Below are 17,171 nucleotides of genomic sequence, written 5' to 3' on the forward strand. Positions count from 1 at the left end.
TGGCTGAACCGGGCGGGGAGCGCCTGGGAACTTTAAAGGAGGGGGCGGGCCTGGGGGCGGTGGCCCCAGGAGCGGTTGCCGCGGGGACTGGGCGGTGACGCAGCCCGAGGGCGGAAGTGAGAAAGTTGCCGGCGTCCCGAGAAGAGTTGGCGGAGCTGTACGTGCGGCGCGGCAATGGGGGGCTCGGGCAGTCGCCTGTCCAAGGAGCTGCTGGTCGAGTACCAGGTGCGTGAGACGCCAGTTCCCAGGGAGTTTGCGCGCGGCCCTGCGCTCGGGCGGGTGGGGGTGTCCCCGAGCGGCGGCAGGGCGGCGGACGCGGCCTCTGATCCCGGGCCGCACGCTGACCCCCTGTCTTGTTTTGCCTTCCAGGACTTGACGTTCCTGACCAAACAGGAGATCCTCCTGTAAGTGCTGTCTCGAACCTCACCTCCGGGATCTTCTAGGGACGACTTCGGGGGTGGGGGGCGGGGGGAGGCTCTGTCTTACAGGTGGGCAAACTGAGGCCCCGCCAGAGGGAGCGGCAGGGGCCTGCCCGAGGTCAGGAGCTGAGCCCCGGAACTGGAGTGCAGGGCCCTGGGCGCTAGGCTGTGCCCTCTTCCCGGCACGACCTCCCCGCTGGCGCCGGCGGCCGCAGCTGTGCACCGTGGAGTCACCTCGCAGCTTCCAGCCAAAGTTGGGCGTTCTTTGACCTCGCTCCACTGGCTTCTGCATAACCGAAGTTCCTGCTCCAGTCCTGCAGGGGCTGCTGTAGTTCTGGGCTGCTTTACCTACTTGGGGAGCCTGGCTCCTCCTTTACCGGAATAATACAGTAACCGTTAACGCTTATTGAGCACTTGCCATGTGCCAGGCAGTGCTACGAGGTTGTCCACATTACCTAATTTAACCCTCACGACGGAGGTATGGGGACAATGAAACAGTTTGATAATTTGCCTAAGACTGAGTAGGAGAATTTGAACTGGGACTGGAACCCCCTTCCTAGCCGTGGGCAAGCTTTATGTGGCCAGGGCACTTGAGTGAGAAGATTACTGAGCTTCTCTGGGCAAAAGTAATCCCAGTGGGAATGAGATGGTGCCTAAGGAGGAGATAGTTCAGGGTAGCTGCTTTGAGGAGCAGCAGGAGATTCCTGAAATGAAATGAGAATGAGATTTCAGTTCAGCTCTTTTCATTTGTTCTTGAGGGCCAACTTCTGGCTCCTTCCCAGACCTCTCTATCCCTCAGGAGGTCTAGAACCAGGGCCCAGTGCCTGGGACACAGTGGGCCCACAGTCAATACCCATTGCAAGAATGGACTCCCAGCCTATATTGTCTTGTGATACATCTCCTCTTGGCTTATGCCTGAGACTCAGACATACTGTGTGTGGGGCTTAGCTCCTCACCTGGTTTATAATGGGTAGCAAGGCAAGGAGTGGGGATGTAATACACTCAGGAAAGGACAACAACAGATTCCCCTCCTTCTGCCAGAGCCCACAGGCGGTTTTGTGAGCTTCTTCCCCAGGAGCACCGGAGTGTGGAGGAGTCACTGCAGGCACGAGTGTCCTTGGAGCAGATCCTCAGCCTTCCAGAGCTCAAGGTGCCAGCCCCCCAGCCTCCCTCTGCTACTCCTTTTGAGATCATGTGGTCACTGGTCCCCATTCTAGTCTTTTCCCTTTTTAGCCCTGATTTCCTGGGGGCTAGGGCTTTACCAAAATCATCCAAGGGAATTATATAGAAGGGTGTTGTGCAACCTGGGATTCTCAGACATATTCTTGGAGGTTCAAACAAGTTTTATCCTTTAAGAGGAGTTGAATTACCTTATTAAAGCTTGAGAAACCCTGTTCCAGAGGCTGATTGCTCTCCATAGGGCTGCTGTGAAAATTGCTATGCAAAGTGCCTGGCCTAGTGCCTGTAACACAGTAAGTGCTCAGTGAAATGTTTTGTTTTAAAATAACCAGCCCATCTTGTCCTCTTTGCTTAGGATGCCTTCCTCTTCCTTCTGTGCTCCCAGGCCTGCCTTTGGGTTAAGCTCTGACTCCTGGGAAGCCATCCCCAGCTGGGTCATTGGTCCTCCTGAGCTCCGTGCTGGCCCCAAAGCACTGATCGTTCTCCCCTCGAGAGCCTGAACTGTTCCCTCCAGTTTCCCAGTGGGGTTTGAGTGTGTGACTTGGGCTGCATCCTGTGGCATTCATAGAGGGCTCTCTTGCCTAGGCCAACCCCTTCAAGGAGCGAATCTGCAGGGTCTTCTCCACTTCCCCAACCAGAGACAGCCTGAGCTTTGAGGACTTCTTGGACCTCCTCAGTGTATTCAGTGACACAGCCACCCCAGACATCAAGTCCCACTATGCCTTCCGCATCTTCGGTAAGAACCAGGGGCCGGGTGGAACACCACCCCTTCCAACATGGTCTTTGTGGGGGTACTGCTTGGGAGCTGGGGGTCAGGAGCTTGGAGTTCATCCTGACCACGTCCTTTCTGGCTTCCTGCGTCTGCTTTCTAGATTTTGATGATGACGGAACCTTGAACAGAGAAGACCTGAGCCAGCTCGTGAACTGCCTCACGGGAGAGGGGGAGGACACACGGCTCAGTGCCTCAGAGATGAAGCAGCTCATCGACAATGTGAGCAACGGGGCCGGGCTCGGCTGGGCCGGGCCGGGGAGCAGGAGGGAAGGGTTGGGCTTTGGCCTGAAGCTTTCCCTTTCCCAGATCCTAGAAGAGTCTGACATTGATAGGGATGGGACCATCAATCTTTCTGAATTTCAGCATGTCATCTCCCGCTCACCAGACTTTGCCAGGTATGACTGTGGTGCTCATTTGTTGCACTGAGTCTGCGACGTTATTATGGGAGGCGGTACCTGGGGTTAGAGAAAGCCTCCCGCTTCCTCTGAATGTAGTAGAATAGCTCTTCTTCTAGAGGGGACTCACAGATATGGGACACAGCCCATTCCAAAGGGTCTTGGGGGAGGTAGGGAAGTTTGGGTTTAGTCCCTACCTTCCTCTGCCAGCAGAAAACCCAATGCATTCTTCTTTTGTTCAGCTCCTTTAAGATTGTCCTGTGACAGGAGCCACAGCGTGTGTCCCAGCACCCTGTCGAAGAAACTCCACTGCTGAGCCACGGCCAAGGTTACCCCTGTGTTGCCAGGGCCGGCCAAGCTGGCCCAGCCTGGAGGTGGCACTGCGCAGTCTTGCTTGGGACAGGGGAGGGTCCTCCATGTCAAGGCTTCTTCCCTTCTCACTGTCATTGTCATCGCTGTTTGTGCTTCTACTAGTCAATAATAAAGGTTTAGTAAGTTTTGGGCCTTTGTGTGACACTAGAAATGCTGGCATGAGGAAGGAGTGGACTTCTAGGAGCCTTTGGTCACACTGGGAATAAGGATCTAAAGCGGACAGCAGGAAGTCAGGCTTGTACCCCGCGCTTCCCACCTCTCGTGAGGGTGTGAGTATGAAGGGTAACATGAGGGGTGGAACTCTTCTGTATCCTGATTTGTGGTGGTGGTTACATGAATTTATACATGTGTTAAAACTTGCAGAACTGTGTACTAAAAGAAAAAAGTTAGTTTTACTGTATGATCATTTTAAAGATAAAAATTCTTTTCAAGTTAAAACAAGAAAACTCAAGACCTTGTCCCCTGTGCCCCATCCCTGAACTGAACTGGGGATGCAAAGTAAAGGGACTGAAGTAAAGTGAACAAATCCCCTCCCCCGCCCATCAGTGTGTTGGTTGAACTCCCCACTTTAAGAACCTGGCTCTGCTGGGAGGTGTGGTTGGCCAGGCTGGGCTGGGTCTGGCCCACTAGCACCTGAAAGAGGAGGCCTAGAACCTCCCAGAACTCAAAGAACTATACCAGCCTCAAAAAGCAACAGTCCTTTGCTTTTTGGAAGGGGCATGATTCAATTTCAATTCTTTAGATTTTATTAAAAAAAAAAAAAAAGTAAAGTGCATTTTATTAAAAAGAGTACAAAACCCACATAAACTCAGGGCCCCTGTGCTGGGCAGTATCAACATCCCTTAGAGTGGAGGCTGCAAGGTGTAGGGGTGAACTGGGGACTGGTTTTGAAGAGGAGGCCAGGGCTGGTGTGGGGAAAAGGGACACAGGTTTGCAGGTTGGGATGGAGGAAGGCAGGCAACAGTCTTCTGGAATTCTGAGGGAAGGTGTACACTGTCATATACTCTCTCCTGGGCTCACGCTGCCCTCTGTCTCTCTCATGTGGCCGCAGCCTGATACAGGCCGGAAAGGTCCAGGAGGTGGGTCTGAGCCCAGGGCATCGTGAGGGCTGTGGTGCCAGCGTGGCCTTCCGGTCCCTGAGGTGACAGGATGATGGCTGCAACAACTTGGCCAGCTGGCGAGGCTGGACCCACTGGAGCCCGAGCTGGCCCCTGGCTCTGCCGTGAGAAGGGGCAGCCTGTGGCAGTAGGATAAGGCGGAAGGTGGAAGAGGCCAGTTGGTGTGGGATGTCCAACTCTGTCTCCAACAACCACTTTGGATGAGCCCTCCCAGTCCGGAGACTGGGCCGGCCGTGTGCATGGCATTCTGTGTTCTCTGTTTTCTCTTGTTTCACATTTTCAACTGTTTTGAAACAAAGGGCTCAGTTTCATAAGGAGCACTGTTCTGCCCACCCGGGCAGGCCCCGATCTTCAGCCAGGCCCTGTGGGGCTGTGGCCATCTGGGGTGGAGGGGCCTTGTCGCTTGACACCAGGCAAGCTGGCTCCATCGCTCCCGAGGGCTGGGCACCGCGGCTGTGTTCCACAAGGAGCAGGGGTCCAGCCGACCCTCTCTGAGCACTCCTGGCCCCTAGAGGGAGGCTGCCTCTAGAAGTTTGCTCTCATACCACAGAGTCCCGGATTTCAGAGCCCAGGCGGACCCGGGGCCGGGGACACACCGGGGACACCTCCACGAAGCTGTCCTGGATACTGAGCGGCCTCTTCTCTGACTCTGTGAAGACCCGGGGCCCTGGGGAGCTGTCCGACAGAGCCTGGTAGCCTCGGTGGTCGAGTGGGGTATTAGGGGGGCCCACGCCATTGAGCGGCCGGGTCTCAGGTGGCAGTACCACTGGGCGCGTCTTGGGGTGTACGCTGGCACACTCCCCCTGCTTCAGGAAGACTTTCATGCCGCCCCGGTGCCGGTAGAGGAAGAATAAAATGAAGAGCACCATGGCAAACACGAACAGCGCGCACATCACTAGGAACTCGGTCCAGTAGGACTTGTCTGCACCCCAGGTGGCCCTGCCCCCGGCCGGCGCGCTCACCCGAGACGTGTTGATGATGACGGGCACGCTGCCACTCTGGTCTGCTCGGTCTGCCACTGCGTCCTCCACCACCTTTGGGCAGTAGCTGGCCTCCAGCTGCCGGAAGCCCTCCTCCAGCGACCAGCACTGGAACTCCCCCAGCTCCTGCTGCCTGCCCACCAGCAGCAGGTCCCCGGTGGACAGCACGCGGCAGGAGGCCGAGGCATTAATGGGGACCCCGTTGTGCAGCCAGAGCCGGGTTGCCAAGTTCGAGAGGAGGGGGCAGGCCAAGGTGTTCACTGTGTGGGGCTGGAACTGGACTGGCTCACAATGCTTCTCACCTGCAGGCAAAGGAGGCACAGTCCCGGGTAAAGGGGGGCTGATGTCCACGGTAGCCCCAGGCTCACCCACCTCCCTCTGCGCTATGGTCCTCCTGCTGTAACAGCAACTCTGGGGACTTCAGGGACTGGGGGTCTCACTTGCCAGGGTCCTGCTTGCAGGGCCAAAGGGGTGAGGAAGTGAGGAAAGGCATTAACACACAGCAGTGGCTGCAGGAGCCTTCTAGGCACACTAGACCCCCCACATCTCCTCCACCCTGACAGGGCACCTTACCTCTTGGTACAAAAGTCCGGGCCTTGGACGAGGAAGTGTTGCAGAGTTCCCTGGCATTGGCTCCCTCGATGTCCTGGATCCATGGCCTGAGGACCAAAGAAGAGTCTGGGATGGGCCAGGAACCCCCACAAGACCGCATCTGCCCGCCCTCCGTGCAGCACACGCCCTCACGCAGCCCTGCAGATGTGGGCCTGGGGAAGGGCTCAGGGACCACCAGGCCCAAAGCGGGAGTGAAAGGCAGGCGGCTTCCCTGGGTGGATTCCCCACCCCGCAGGGTTTGTGCCGGCATCTCCTCTGTCTACACAGTATTTACTTCAGTTAAAAGTTACTGTAGGGACTTCCCTGGTGGGCCAGTGGTAAAGAATCCACCTTCCAACACAGGGCATGTGAGTTCGATCCCTGTCAGGGAACTAAGATTCCACAGCCGCACGGCAACTAAGCCCACGCGCTCTAAAGCCTGCGTGCCACAACTACAGAAAAGCCCCTGTGCTGCAATGAAAGATCCTGTGTACTGCAACTGAGACCCGGTGCAGCCAAGTAAATAAATATTTAAAAAAAAAAAAAAGAGGTACTGTAATACTTCCCTGAATTACAAAAGCAGTGAGTTGAGCTCTTAGAAAAAGTCTGGAAGGACAGCTGTATCTATCTGTATGTATATACCTGTCTCTTTTAAAGCAATGTACATGCATTGATTTGTTTTTAGAAAACCGGAAAAAAACAAGCACAAAGGCTAAAAACATTACAAAAGTCACAATCAACCATCCAGCGAGAATGGCAGGCAGCATTTTTTTGAGTGTGCCTTCAGGTGTACATATGTATACGCATACATGGTGTTTTGAAATATAAAACTGGAACCAGGTATCCCCTTGAGTGAAGTATGTACACTACAAATAGGACAGATCCCATATTTACTTAAAATATGTGTATTTTTGTTTATTTTACACATATGTGGAAAAATCTGGGGGGATATATATTAAAATCTCACTGTAAGTCTCTCTAGGTGGTAGGATTAGGGTAGTTTTAATTTTATTTATCTTTTTTCTATATGAAAATTTTAAATCTAAATAAGTGATTTTGAAAACAGTTTTTAATGGCTTGGTTGGTTTTTGGCCGCACCACTTGCAGGACCTGAGTTCCCCAATCAGGGATCGAACCTGTGACCACTGCAGTGGAAGCGCAGAGTCCTAACAACTGGACCGCCAGGGAATTCCCTTAATGGGTTTGTTAACGGAGTGTTATGTAGCCCTTATTTTTTTGTTCCTTAACTACATTCACGTGCCAATCGACATTCTCCTGCAAAGCTTTTCATAGCTCTGATATTTCATACTTTACCAAATCTTGTCTCTGCTTTACAGATGGGTAAGGCAAACATAATTTATCATTTGAACTACAACACTTGATGAGAGTCAGAAGGGAAGCTGATTAATAATTATTCCCAGACAGTGGACACAAATGAGGCTGTGTGGTGATTCCACAGAGGGCCTAGGGAAGGCCCTCGGAGGCCTAGTGCATAGCGTTGGACAAGTGGGTGGGGCCTTCAGGAGCGCTCACCTGGAGGCCATCGCAGGCCGGTAAAGGCTGACGTGCTTGCAGCTGGAGCCGCTCCAAGCGCAGTAGGGGTCCCGGGCCAGGAGGCAGTCCCCGCAGCTCTGGTACAGGCTGCAGTTGGCCACGGGCACCTGGACCACACCCGAGTGTGAGGCACCATACAGCAGTCCCTGCACAGGCACAGGGGATGAGAAGCAGGCACAGGCAGCCAGGGCCACCACCCAGAGCTGCACCCGGCTCGAGTGCACACAAAAGCCACCCACAGGGGGCCTCCTCTCATGCTCCCGGGCCCCCACATTCTGAGAGCTTATGCCAGAAGCCTGGATCTCTCCATCTGGCTGGGGCAGGGGTCGGGCACCCCAAGCACGCTGCCCGGACTCCTCCTCTGCTCACCCTGTCGGCATCCAGGAGCAGGTTCTGCACGGGCTGTCCTGATGAGAAGATCTGGAGCTCCTCGATGATATGCACCCCGGGGCCCACGCTCACCGCCTTGTGCAGCCAGCCGTCACCTGCAACATGGACAGCACTCAGGCCCTGCGCAGAGCCTGAGGCCCATGTCCCAGCCCATGTCCCAAAAGCTAGCCCCGTTGACTCTGAGCCTGCCCTGCTGTGGGCACTCACTAGTGCCTAGGAAGAGGACGTCATAGGTGCGCTGCAGGCCAGGGACGCGGTGGACAGCCACACGCTGGTAGCGGGCCTGGGGCTGCAGGAGTAACAGGCGGCTGCGGACCTGCCCATCCATCAGGAAGTGGTCCTTGAGGAAGTTCAGCACACGGTCGGGGAGCTGCAGGGACGAGCTGATCTTCCTTTCCCGGGCGCTGTTGGTGATGCACTGAAGGAGAAGGCGGTGGCTTGAGGTGAGTGGCACTCAGGGCAGCAAGCAGGATGTGGGTCCTGCAAATCCCACTGGGACTGCCGGCCCTATCTCCCCAGTGAACAGCAGGGGTACCTGCCCCGCCCTTGGAAGCCACAGCACAGCACTCCAGTTCTGCGAAGCCAGCGCACTGATCTACAGGCCTAAGGGCAAAGCCCAGGGTGTGGGGCACCCAAGGGCCCCAGCTGCCAGGGTCTCCCCCTCTCTGCCCACCAACCATCTCCTTCCTGCCCACCCTTCCCCCACCCCCTTCCGCAAGCCTCAAGAAGCATGACCACACTTCCTGCTCCTGTAGCATCCTTTTGGCAGTGCTCTCTCAGGACACCCTGGCTGACCAAGGCTTCCTAGTATAGGGGCATGAGGGTGCCTGCAGTTAGTTTCCCATATTGCCAGGGGCGCTTCCTGATTCTCTCTGCCCCAGGTCATTCTCTGTAAAAGCCCCAGGAATTAATACCCTGGAGTGACCCTCAACTGCACAGGAGTTGGTGACAAACACCCCAGTGGGACAATGCTGAGATGTGCTCCACGCAGCCTCCCAGGGCCCCAGGGAACGAGCTCCAGGTGCCCACAGCAGTAGCAGCTCAGTGACACACACTTTCTTAGCTCCGCCCCCTCCTCCCACAATCCTGTCCCCTCCTGCTTCTTCCTGGGATCACCTCCCCTAAAAACTGCTGGCACTCACATCCTTGTCTCAAGGTCTGCTTTGTGGGGAGCCCATGAGGCTGGAAGGAAAGAAGAAAGGACTATTTTCCCATGGCCTGTCACTCAATAAATAAATAAGGAGCTCATGGCAGAGTTGGGGAGAGGCACGTGCAGTCAGTGTCCTGATGGGGGACACCCCTGCCCGGCCTAAAGCAGGTTTGAAGCCACCCCGACATTCATGGTCACATCTAACTCAGAAAGACAAGCAGACCTGGGCTTCGTCCCCACTTTCAAGGTGAGAAAACAAACTCGGAGAAAGCAAGTGATCCCAGCACAGCTGGGGACCCATCCTCCCAGCACAGGGGCAGCACTCACCGCGCCGGGCCGGGGCGAAGGCACCGGGTGGGTCACGGTGTACCACTGCTGCGTCTCGCGGTTCACCTCCTTGTAGAGGCCATTGAAGGCCCTCTGCACGTCCCGCATGGTGAAGACACAGATGGCAGAGCCTTCTGTGGTCCCCCTGTGCCTACCAAGGAAGTGGCCAGATTAGCCCAGCAGCCCTGGGGCTCACGATGAGGCCAGCGGGGCCCAATCCTGGCCCCAACTCATCCCCCCAACCCCGTTCCCAGCTAGGTCCTGGAGGCCCTACCACTGGGATGTGAAGACCCCGTAGAAGAGGGTGTCACGCCATTCCTGGGGGCTGGGGCTCAGCGTGAAGACGTCTTGCAGTACGTTGAACGGGAAGCCATCGTCAGGCCGCAAGCACAGCAGCTGGGCCTTCAGGAAGGACGTCCAGCGCTGCTGCAGGACCCGCTCGCCCCCCTCATCACCCTGGGAGAGGGAGAGAGGGCCAGGGCTTAGGCACGAGCAGGGGTGGGACACTTGGTGCTCCTCGCTGCCCCCTCCCCAGCGGTGGCTGAGACAGACGCCAGGAAGAGCCAGACAGACCCAAAGCCAGGCCTGAGTCCATTTCACATCAAGAAGACTTGAGGTGGCAGCCATCAGGTCCCCTCACCGGGAGGCTAGCTAAGTAAATGACAGCGCTTTCCTTACTGTGGGACACCAGGGAAAAGGACGAAGGGGAGTCTATCTACAAACGTGGAAAGATGTCACGATTCACCACTGAGCAAAAAGGGGAGCTAAAGAATCACATTACAGTATAACTCTTGTTTGTACATGGTTTTAAATAATATAAATATGTGTGTATTTACACACGTGCCAAAAAAAAAAAATTAGCAAGGAACACTCTAACTTCTTGTGGTAGGATGGTGGGATTATAACACCAATAGTCGACAACAAGTGGTTGCTCACCACATCTCTAAAAGCCTTACACAGATCGTTAACAACCCTGAGGGAGTTTTGTTATGATTTCCACTGAACAGAGAAGGAAACGAACTGATTTCTCAGTAAGGAAACTGCCCAAGATCACACGACCTGCAGGGTTTGAACCCAGGCAGCCTGGCTCTAGAGTCTATGCTCTTAATCACGATACCACGGTGCCTCTTATCTTGTAGGTGATTTTCGTGTGTACTTTTCTACACTTTCATGTTTTTTAAAATAAATAAGGAAAAACAGAGACATTTTAACTGAAAAGGAGAGAGAGAAAAGCCAGTAGCCAAGCCGTTCCCCCTGGAGGACAGGAGAAAGCCACAGGTGCGGGGCCTTCTGGTTCTATACTCGAGGAGCCTTCGGGGTCTCTGGGATGGCCCGGCCCGCTCACCTTGCAGACACGGGCAATGCGGGACACGATGGTGTTCTCAAAGAACTCAAACTCCTGACCAGTCTCGCTGAAGAAGAAGTAGATCTTGTCATCGTCCCCTTGCAGGCTGCCCAGGCTCTCGGGAATGTAGGCTGAGGCCACAAACGCTGGGTCTGTGGGGGCCAGGGGGGAGCACAGAGTCAGCCCAGGGATCCCAGACAGGCGAGACTCTGTTCTCAGGCCCTGCTGGGTGGACAGGGCCCCCCCGCCCCGAGGCCCCGTGACAGCCCACTGGGTGGGGCGAGAGGACTTCACCTTGTAGCCAGTTGAGGGAGCTCTCAGTCTTGGTGGGGCGGAGGCTTTGGCTCCGTGAGATGGCTGGGTCATTCCCCTGGAAGCTGCTGACTGTTCCAGTGTACAGCTCGCCATCTGCCAAGAGAACATGCCCATGGGAATGAGCCCTCAGCACAGCCCCTTCCCGCTCAAGGCCCGGAGTGACACGAGTGCTGCCCTTCTTGTTTGAGGAGGACAGAGGAGGGAGCAGGAACTAAGAAAAGCCAACCCGAGGGCAGCCCAGGGTCGCCGCACCCGCTGGGAATCGGTGTGGCATGGACCCACCAGCTCAGACCTGGGGCCCACCCTGCTCCCCTGCCCGCCCTCACATGGAGCCTCAATGAGCCCATCCTGCCCCCTGACCCCCAACACTCACCCACCACCAGGGCCGTGGACTTGAAATTGGGATCAAAGGGACAACGGCCCTTGCCATCTTCCAGGACGATGTTCCCCACCACGTCCTGTGCCAGAGTAAAGTTCTCCATGTTCTGCAGGGGAGTAGATGGGAGAGCTCAGGGGAATGCCAGGGAGTGAGCGGGCTCGGCGGGAGAACAGGGAGGTGTGCTGGAGGGAAGGGAGGGGTCTGATGGGCCGTCCTTCTCATCCTGGCACCTGGGGCACAGTCCCAGCACCATCTCACCAGGACCTGACGCGGTGGGCACTGTTGCCCCACGTAACAGAGAGGAGAGGAGGCTTAGAAAGGCAATGTGAGCCAGGAAAGGGCAGCGACATGATTCAAACTCAGGTATGTCTGACTCTAAAGCTGGTTGCTCCAAAGCCTCAAAATGCCACCCTTTATGAAGGTGTGCGTAGGGCAGAAACGTAATGGTATGCGTGTGTTGAGGAGGGTGGACAAGGTGGCCTGGCGGGAACTGAGTGAGAGCAGGGGAAAGAGCTGGAGGAAGCAAGAGGGCGTGACTGTGGGTCAGCCAGCATTTTTGTGCCTGGGGAATCCCACCCCCTGCCGCCCCCTGCAGGGCAACCTGGCCATCAGGGCTGGGGCTGGGCCTCAGGGCTTTCGGGGCCCACTGCTGTCAAGAAGCCTCCCCCTGGGCCCTGCCCTTTAGCAGGGGTCAGTGCTAGGGACCAGCTCCCTGGGGCACAAAGACAGGCAGTTCCCAGGCCAGCCGCAGGCAAGCCCGGGGTGAGGAGGGGCACTCACAACGTAGGTGCACACGGGGCTGAAGGCCGCGGTGCCACAGGTGAACAGGTGGCTGCTGTTGAGTGGCAGGAGGATCTTGATGTAGTTTTGACAGTCCCGCTGGAGGAGGGAGGAGGATGTCAGGCCCAAGCAAGCCACCAGGGGGCACCGCCGAGCCCTCCCCACGGGACGCAAGGCCAGCCCTGGGGGTGAGGCCTCTGCTCCCCAGTACTCAAATCCTGGAGTAAACGAGACTCCAGGAGCCTCGTGGGGCAAAGCAGATGGAGGACCACGGAGCGTGTGCGCAGGAGGGGACCTTGGGCCTCACGTAGTTCCGTGACTGGAAAACTTCTCTTCAGTTTGGGGTGAAGGCACAGAATCCCTCCCTTTTGAGCTGTCTCGGCCCCACCTGGTGAGGCAGCTACGCCCAGAGCAGGAGGAAACACGCAGCCCTGAATCCTGGGCCCCAGACTTGCGGATTGCCTCCGCGAGCGTGTCTAACAGCTCTAACAGTGTGTCTACTGAGCTTCTGATTGTTCCCCACAAAACTCTCTCCTCCGGGACCTGCCCCCTTGCACTGATGGCTACTCCGCCTTCTCAGCTCCTCAGGCCCCGAGCCTCATGGCCAGCTTTGACTCTCTGATACCCGCCACCCCGGTTCTTCCATCAAGAAATCCTGGTGGCCCCATCTTCAAAATACTTCCGGGATCCGACCATTCCTCACTCCCTTTATTGGTCCAACCCTGGTCCGGGCACCATCGCCTCTTGCCCCTCACTGGTCTCTCTCCCTCTGTCCTCGCCCCAACGAGGCCGCTCTCCACCACCGCGGCCAGAGTGACCTTTTGCAAATGCACGCCAGACCATGTCACTGCCCTGCTCAGCCAGCCAGTGGTTCCCCACATACCTCACTCAGAGTGAAATCTACGGTCCTGTTCCTCCCCCATGTCAACTCCCTCACCTCATCTGAGCCAAGTAATCTCGGCTCAAATGTCACTTTTTAAATGAAGTGTAACCTGACCACCTTTTAAACCTGACCTTCTTTTTCACAATGATATAATAACCAGTGTCTAAAAGCACCCGGGCACAGAGCAAGTGCTTAATACATTTCTGCTGAATAAAAGAAATCGGGGGTGGTCTGGACTTGAACCTGTGTCTTGACCCCAAGTCCGGTGCTCTTCTGCCTTCACCTTAACTGCCATCTGCTGCACTCAGGACCATGAAGGCCTCTGGGAATGGTGGGGAGTCCTCCCAGAGAACCCAGGCTGGACTGGCTCCCACCCAGTGGTCTGGCCAAAACCAAGCCAGGATTATGTCAGACCTGCTACATTAGGCACCACCCTCAGAAGGACAGACTTCCACCCCCACCCAATCACTGCTCATGCTGGAAGCTGATGTTTATTTGGCACTTATTATGTGCCAGGTGCCTTATACCTATTAGCTCATTGAATCCTCACGGTAAGTCCAGTGAGACAGGCATCATTATCCCCATTTTACCAAGGCTCAGAGAGGCAAATCTACTTACTTGTCCAATGTCACAGACATAGTAAGTGTAGGGCTGAGACTCAAACCCAGGTCTGGCCATCTCAGAAGCCTATGCCCTTTCTACCACAGCTCGCTGCATCTGCTCCCACCTCCTGCCTCCATCCCGGGCCCAGATCTACCACCCTCCGTCCCTCCTTCAGCCCAGGTCACCTCCAGGTGCTAACTCACCTGTGGGTCCTTGCCCTTGAAGCTGCACTGCTGTTTCCTCTCTGCATCTGCGCTCCACAGCAGCTGGGGAATTACAAAGGGGAAGGTAAGTGTGCAAGTGGGAACAAAGGATATGCCCCTCTTTTCCTTTCCCCTCTCCTGTTTGCATCATCCTCGGACCCAGAAGTTCCATCTTCCCCACTGGCACCCTCCACCCAGGCTAGCCATCCCCAGGCGTCATCTCACCTCCTGGTACCCCCCGCCTGGCAGGAAGCTGACGCTGCTGTTGAGCGCAAAGAGGGCCTCTCGAGCACCCACGTATAGAGTCCTGCCATCCCTGCTCAGCAGGAGGGCTGTATAGTTGGAGATGTGATCCACTTCAAATCTGAGCAGTGACCGCTTTTCAGAGCCTGGAGAGAGGACGATCGATGGACATTACCTGGGGGCCCCCCCTCCCATACCAACCTCTAGAATGCGCCGATCTGATTGAAGGTAGATCAGCAAAGCAGTGGGTGGCATGGGGCTGGGGACAAGGTGATCGGATTTAAGGGGAGCAGCATTCCTGAACCCTCAAACATTATGTACGAGACAAAGGCACAATGATGAACGTAAAAGAACGTCAATTATAGCACCATTCACGTTAATGAAAAATTGAAACAACCTAAATGTCCAACCACAGGGGACAGGGTGAAAATAAACCCAAATACTTCCTTTGCTGGAATACTACACAGCTGGTAAAATGCTATTGTATTAGAAACTCCAGACCAACAAGCAAACAGAGTTACGTAAAAAAGCATGGTCAAAATATGAAGCGAGCTAAAATATAAAGTGATGGATTTTGAGCACCTGACGGAATATAAGAAAGGAAAGTATATTTAACATTCTCCTTTGAGTGGCGTTAGACCCAAAGAGAAGGACTTGTAAGTACAGCCCACTCCTGTGGGCTGATTTACAGAGGAATGCAAACATGGGGCGCTGGTCTTCAACTATACTGCCTCGCAGTCACTCATGGAAGATTTATGGTTATTAAACAGAATGTAAATGTTACACTGAATGTACAACAGACAGGCATTGTGATGCTGGGGGCCAGGGGAGTCAAGGAAAAAGTCGAGTCTCCATATCTTCCTCTGAGAGCAATGAGGGCCACAGAGACTGTCCGTGGTTAGTCGAACAAGACACTGAGGCTTAAGTATATTATTTTATTTTATTTTTCCACCCCCCCCCCCCCGCCGCCCGCCGCCCGCCGCATGTGGGATCTTAGTTCCCTGACCAGGGATCGAACCTGTGCCCCCTGCAGTGGAAGATGGGAGTCTCAACCACTGGACCACCAGGGAAGTCCTTAAGTATCTTATTTTAAATTGCAAAGGTAACCAAATACAGTGGCAGAAAATGTTTGGAGGAAGTGGGGAAGGGTGATGGAACTGATGGAAAGCTTTATTTTTCTCAGCAGCAAGTCAGTAAGTCAGATAAGCCAAGAAATCGTGGGATAAGCATTTTACTTAAGTGGAGGAAACCACTGTATAACAAGAAGTCTAAATGATTAAAATTGCCCCTTTTACCCAGGCCTGGGGCTGGGGAAGACTGAGGCAGTTACTGCTTTTCACAATAAGTCCTTCTGTGCTTAAAAAAAAAAATTATGTGCATCTATCTTTGATATAAATTTCAAGTATCTTTCATTAAATGAAAATGAAGGTTATAAAAGAGTATGCATAGTTAGATTCTATTTGTTTGTGGGAAAAATATAAACATAGAAGAAAATCCAGAAGGGTGAATCACAAAATGCTGGAAAGTGGTATCCCTGGTGGAATTATAGGTAATTTTTTTTCCCTTTGCACTTGTTATCATTTTTGGATTCTACAGGTTATACTTGTGCAATGCTAAAGAAATAAATTAGAAGAAAAGGAAGAAGAAGACAAAAATAAACACACACATCTATCCACCACGATACCATCTGTGCTTTCAGTGACTAATGGATTTGGAGAGAAATTATTTTAAAAATTCAAAGCAGCTGATAAGAAAAGAAAAACAAGCAAAAAGCAGCCACCCTACCCAACCCCAGGCATCTCCTAACTGACCAGTGGATTGCAACCACGCAGACAAACAGCTTCACGAAGCTGAGGAAGCAAAAAATGCAACATGCCAACAAAGCAGCTGAGAAGACAGCTTCCTGTGTGTTTACATGGTGAGTGTTTTTACATACCCCCAGCCTGGTTCCACAAAGGGCAAGGAAACACAAAGAAAAGAAGGTAGTAAAATATAAACACTAAAATCAGGAGTGGAGGAAAAAACACATCTGAAGAAAACATCTAATCCAGAAACGAAGGACAGATTTCACATAAGCAGGTCATAAGGTCCTCACACAGCTACCAGAGATGGGCTCCACATTTAGTGCTGAGCCTCCCAGTGGTCAAAGAGAAAACGGAAATCAGGTTACCTTGTCCTCATTATTCAAGAGGAAGAACACATACCAGCCTTTCTGGAGAAGCCAAGCTTCTTACCTGGTTGCTAATGGTGAAGGAAGCCCTTCGGTAGGACTTCCTAGCACATATACTGGGACATCCCACCAGCAAACAGGAATGACGGAGTTTCCAAGGCTGTTCCCCTCCTGATGAGGGAGGGTAGTATCACAAGGTACCAGTGCAGGAACCTACAGGGAACCTGAAGCTAGGTGGCTTGTCACTCTAGAACCAGAGCCGAAACAGGGACTGCACTGGGAGTTCACAGGGCAAAGTCCAGCCTAATGTCCGGAACCTGAACTCTGTTACTGAAACCACATAGGGCAGCTGTGGTCTGGAGAAGTTAAGGCCTCTCTTTGAACACTTAAGTCCAGAATCACACTAGACTCCAGGTCTTTTGCCTCAAATTCCCAACTCCTCACCACTTCCTATCAGCACTCTATATACTGGGAGGCCCAAGGAACGTTTCCAGCACTAACCCCCTACTTTTCCCAACCAGAAAGTTTCCCAACACGTAATTGGGGCCCAGTTACGTTGCTTGTACTTTGTGCTGATGAGCTGGTCAGCCTTCTGGAACGAGCAACCTGACCATTTTGCATTCTGGTCCGGGAAGAACCGCCCCCCCAAAAGAGACCCCTCCCGTTGGCCACCACAGGAAGGTGTTGGGTAAACATGTCGCAGATATTAACTCCCTGGGTGCCCACGATGATCCTGTGAGGTAGGAACTGCTGCTATCTCCAGGTTACAAATGAAGAAACTGAAGCTCAGAGTCATTAAGCAACATACACAAAGGCCGGCTCAGGAGGTCTCCTCCCTGGACTCCTGGTCTGCAAGCTGCAAGATGCAGCAAAAGCACCTGGAAGATCTAAACTCTAGATCCACGACCTGCCCCTGGAGACTCTTGACGCCGCTGGCTTGGGATGGAGCCTGAGAACATGCAATTTTATGAGCTCCCAGGGGATTCTGAAGTTGGAGGCCCAA

At 54.1% G+C, this 17,171-nt stretch overlaps 2 protein-coding genes across 5 annotated transcripts in view; one reads left to right on the forward strand and one right to left on the reverse strand.

Annotated features, from left to right (window-relative positions):
* Positions 1 to 4: 4 nt before the first annotated feature.
* Positions 5 to 3,265, forward strand: CIB1 (calcium and integrin binding 1). The gene is made up of 7 exons (XM_029237690.1): positions 5 to 225; positions 370 to 404; positions 1,461 to 1,569; positions 2,184 to 2,334; positions 2,471 to 2,589; positions 2,677 to 2,765; positions 3,008 to 3,265. The coding sequence occupies exons 1-7, from the start codon at positions 175 to 177 to the stop codon at positions 3,027 to 3,029; spliced, it is 576 nt and encodes a 191-aa protein (XP_029093523.1). The 5' UTR covers positions 5 to 174; the 3' UTR covers positions 3,030 to 3,265.
* Positions 3,266 to 4,501: 1,236 nt separating this feature from the next.
* The window catches only part of SEMA4B (semaphorin 4B), an 82,288-nt gene continuing 69,618 nt past the window's right edge, over positions 4,502 to 17,171 (reverse strand). For 3 of the 4 annotated variants that reach the window (XM_029237687.1, XM_029237685.1, XM_029237684.1), the window contains 13 exons: positions 13,981 to 14,144; positions 13,756 to 13,818; positions 12,067 to 12,165; positions 11,281 to 11,392; positions 10,887 to 11,000; positions 10,593 to 10,744; positions 9,522 to 9,703; positions 9,248 to 9,398; positions 7,978 to 8,188; positions 7,750 to 7,865; positions 7,360 to 7,526; positions 5,809 to 5,894; positions 4,502 to 5,537 (listed from right to left, as the gene is read on the reverse strand). In XM_029237687.1, the coding sequence (XP_029093520.1) occupies positions 4,795 to 5,537; positions 5,809 to 5,894; positions 7,360 to 7,526; positions 7,750 to 7,865; positions 7,978 to 8,188; positions 9,248 to 9,398; positions 9,522 to 9,703; positions 10,593 to 10,744; positions 10,887 to 11,000; positions 11,281 to 11,389 (2,031 nt within the window). In that variant the 5' untranslated portion in view covers positions 11,390 to 11,392; positions 12,067 to 12,165; positions 13,756 to 13,818; positions 13,981 to 14,144 and the 3' untranslated portion in view covers positions 4,502 to 4,794. The remainder of the gene's footprint in view (positions 5,538 to 5,808; positions 5,895 to 7,359; positions 7,527 to 7,749; positions 7,866 to 7,977; positions 8,189 to 9,247; positions 9,399 to 9,521; positions 9,704 to 10,592; positions 10,745 to 10,886; positions 11,001 to 11,280; positions 11,393 to 12,066; positions 12,166 to 13,755; positions 13,819 to 13,980; positions 14,145 to 17,171) is intronic. The other variant, XM_029237686.1, reaches the window with a different exon arrangement.

This window comes from Monodon monoceros, unplaced genomic scaffold (genome assembly GCF_005190385.1).
Source record: "Monodon monoceros isolate NGI ecotype Baffin Bay Population unplaced genomic scaffold, NGI_Narwhal_1 Super_Scaffold_21, whole genome shotgun sequence".
Lineage (NCBI taxonomy): Eukaryota > Metazoa > Chordata > Mammalia > Artiodactyla > Monodontidae > Monodon > Monodon monoceros.

Excerpts from the sequence above, each read along its gene's own strand:
- CIB1 (XM_029237690.1), top strand. The coding sequence starts at position 175 with ATGGGGGGCTCGGGCAGTCGCCTGTCCAAGGAGCTGCTGGTCGAGTAC. Across the intron at positions 405-1,460 it reads ACCAAACAGGAGATCCTCCT|AGCCCACAGGCGGTTTTGTG; the intron begins GTAAGTGCTGTC and ends TCCTTCTGCCAG. Across the intron at positions 2,590-2,676 it reads TGAAGCAGCTCATCGACAAT|ATCCTAGAAGAGTCTGACAT; the intron begins GTGAGCAACGGG and ends TCCCTTTCCCAG.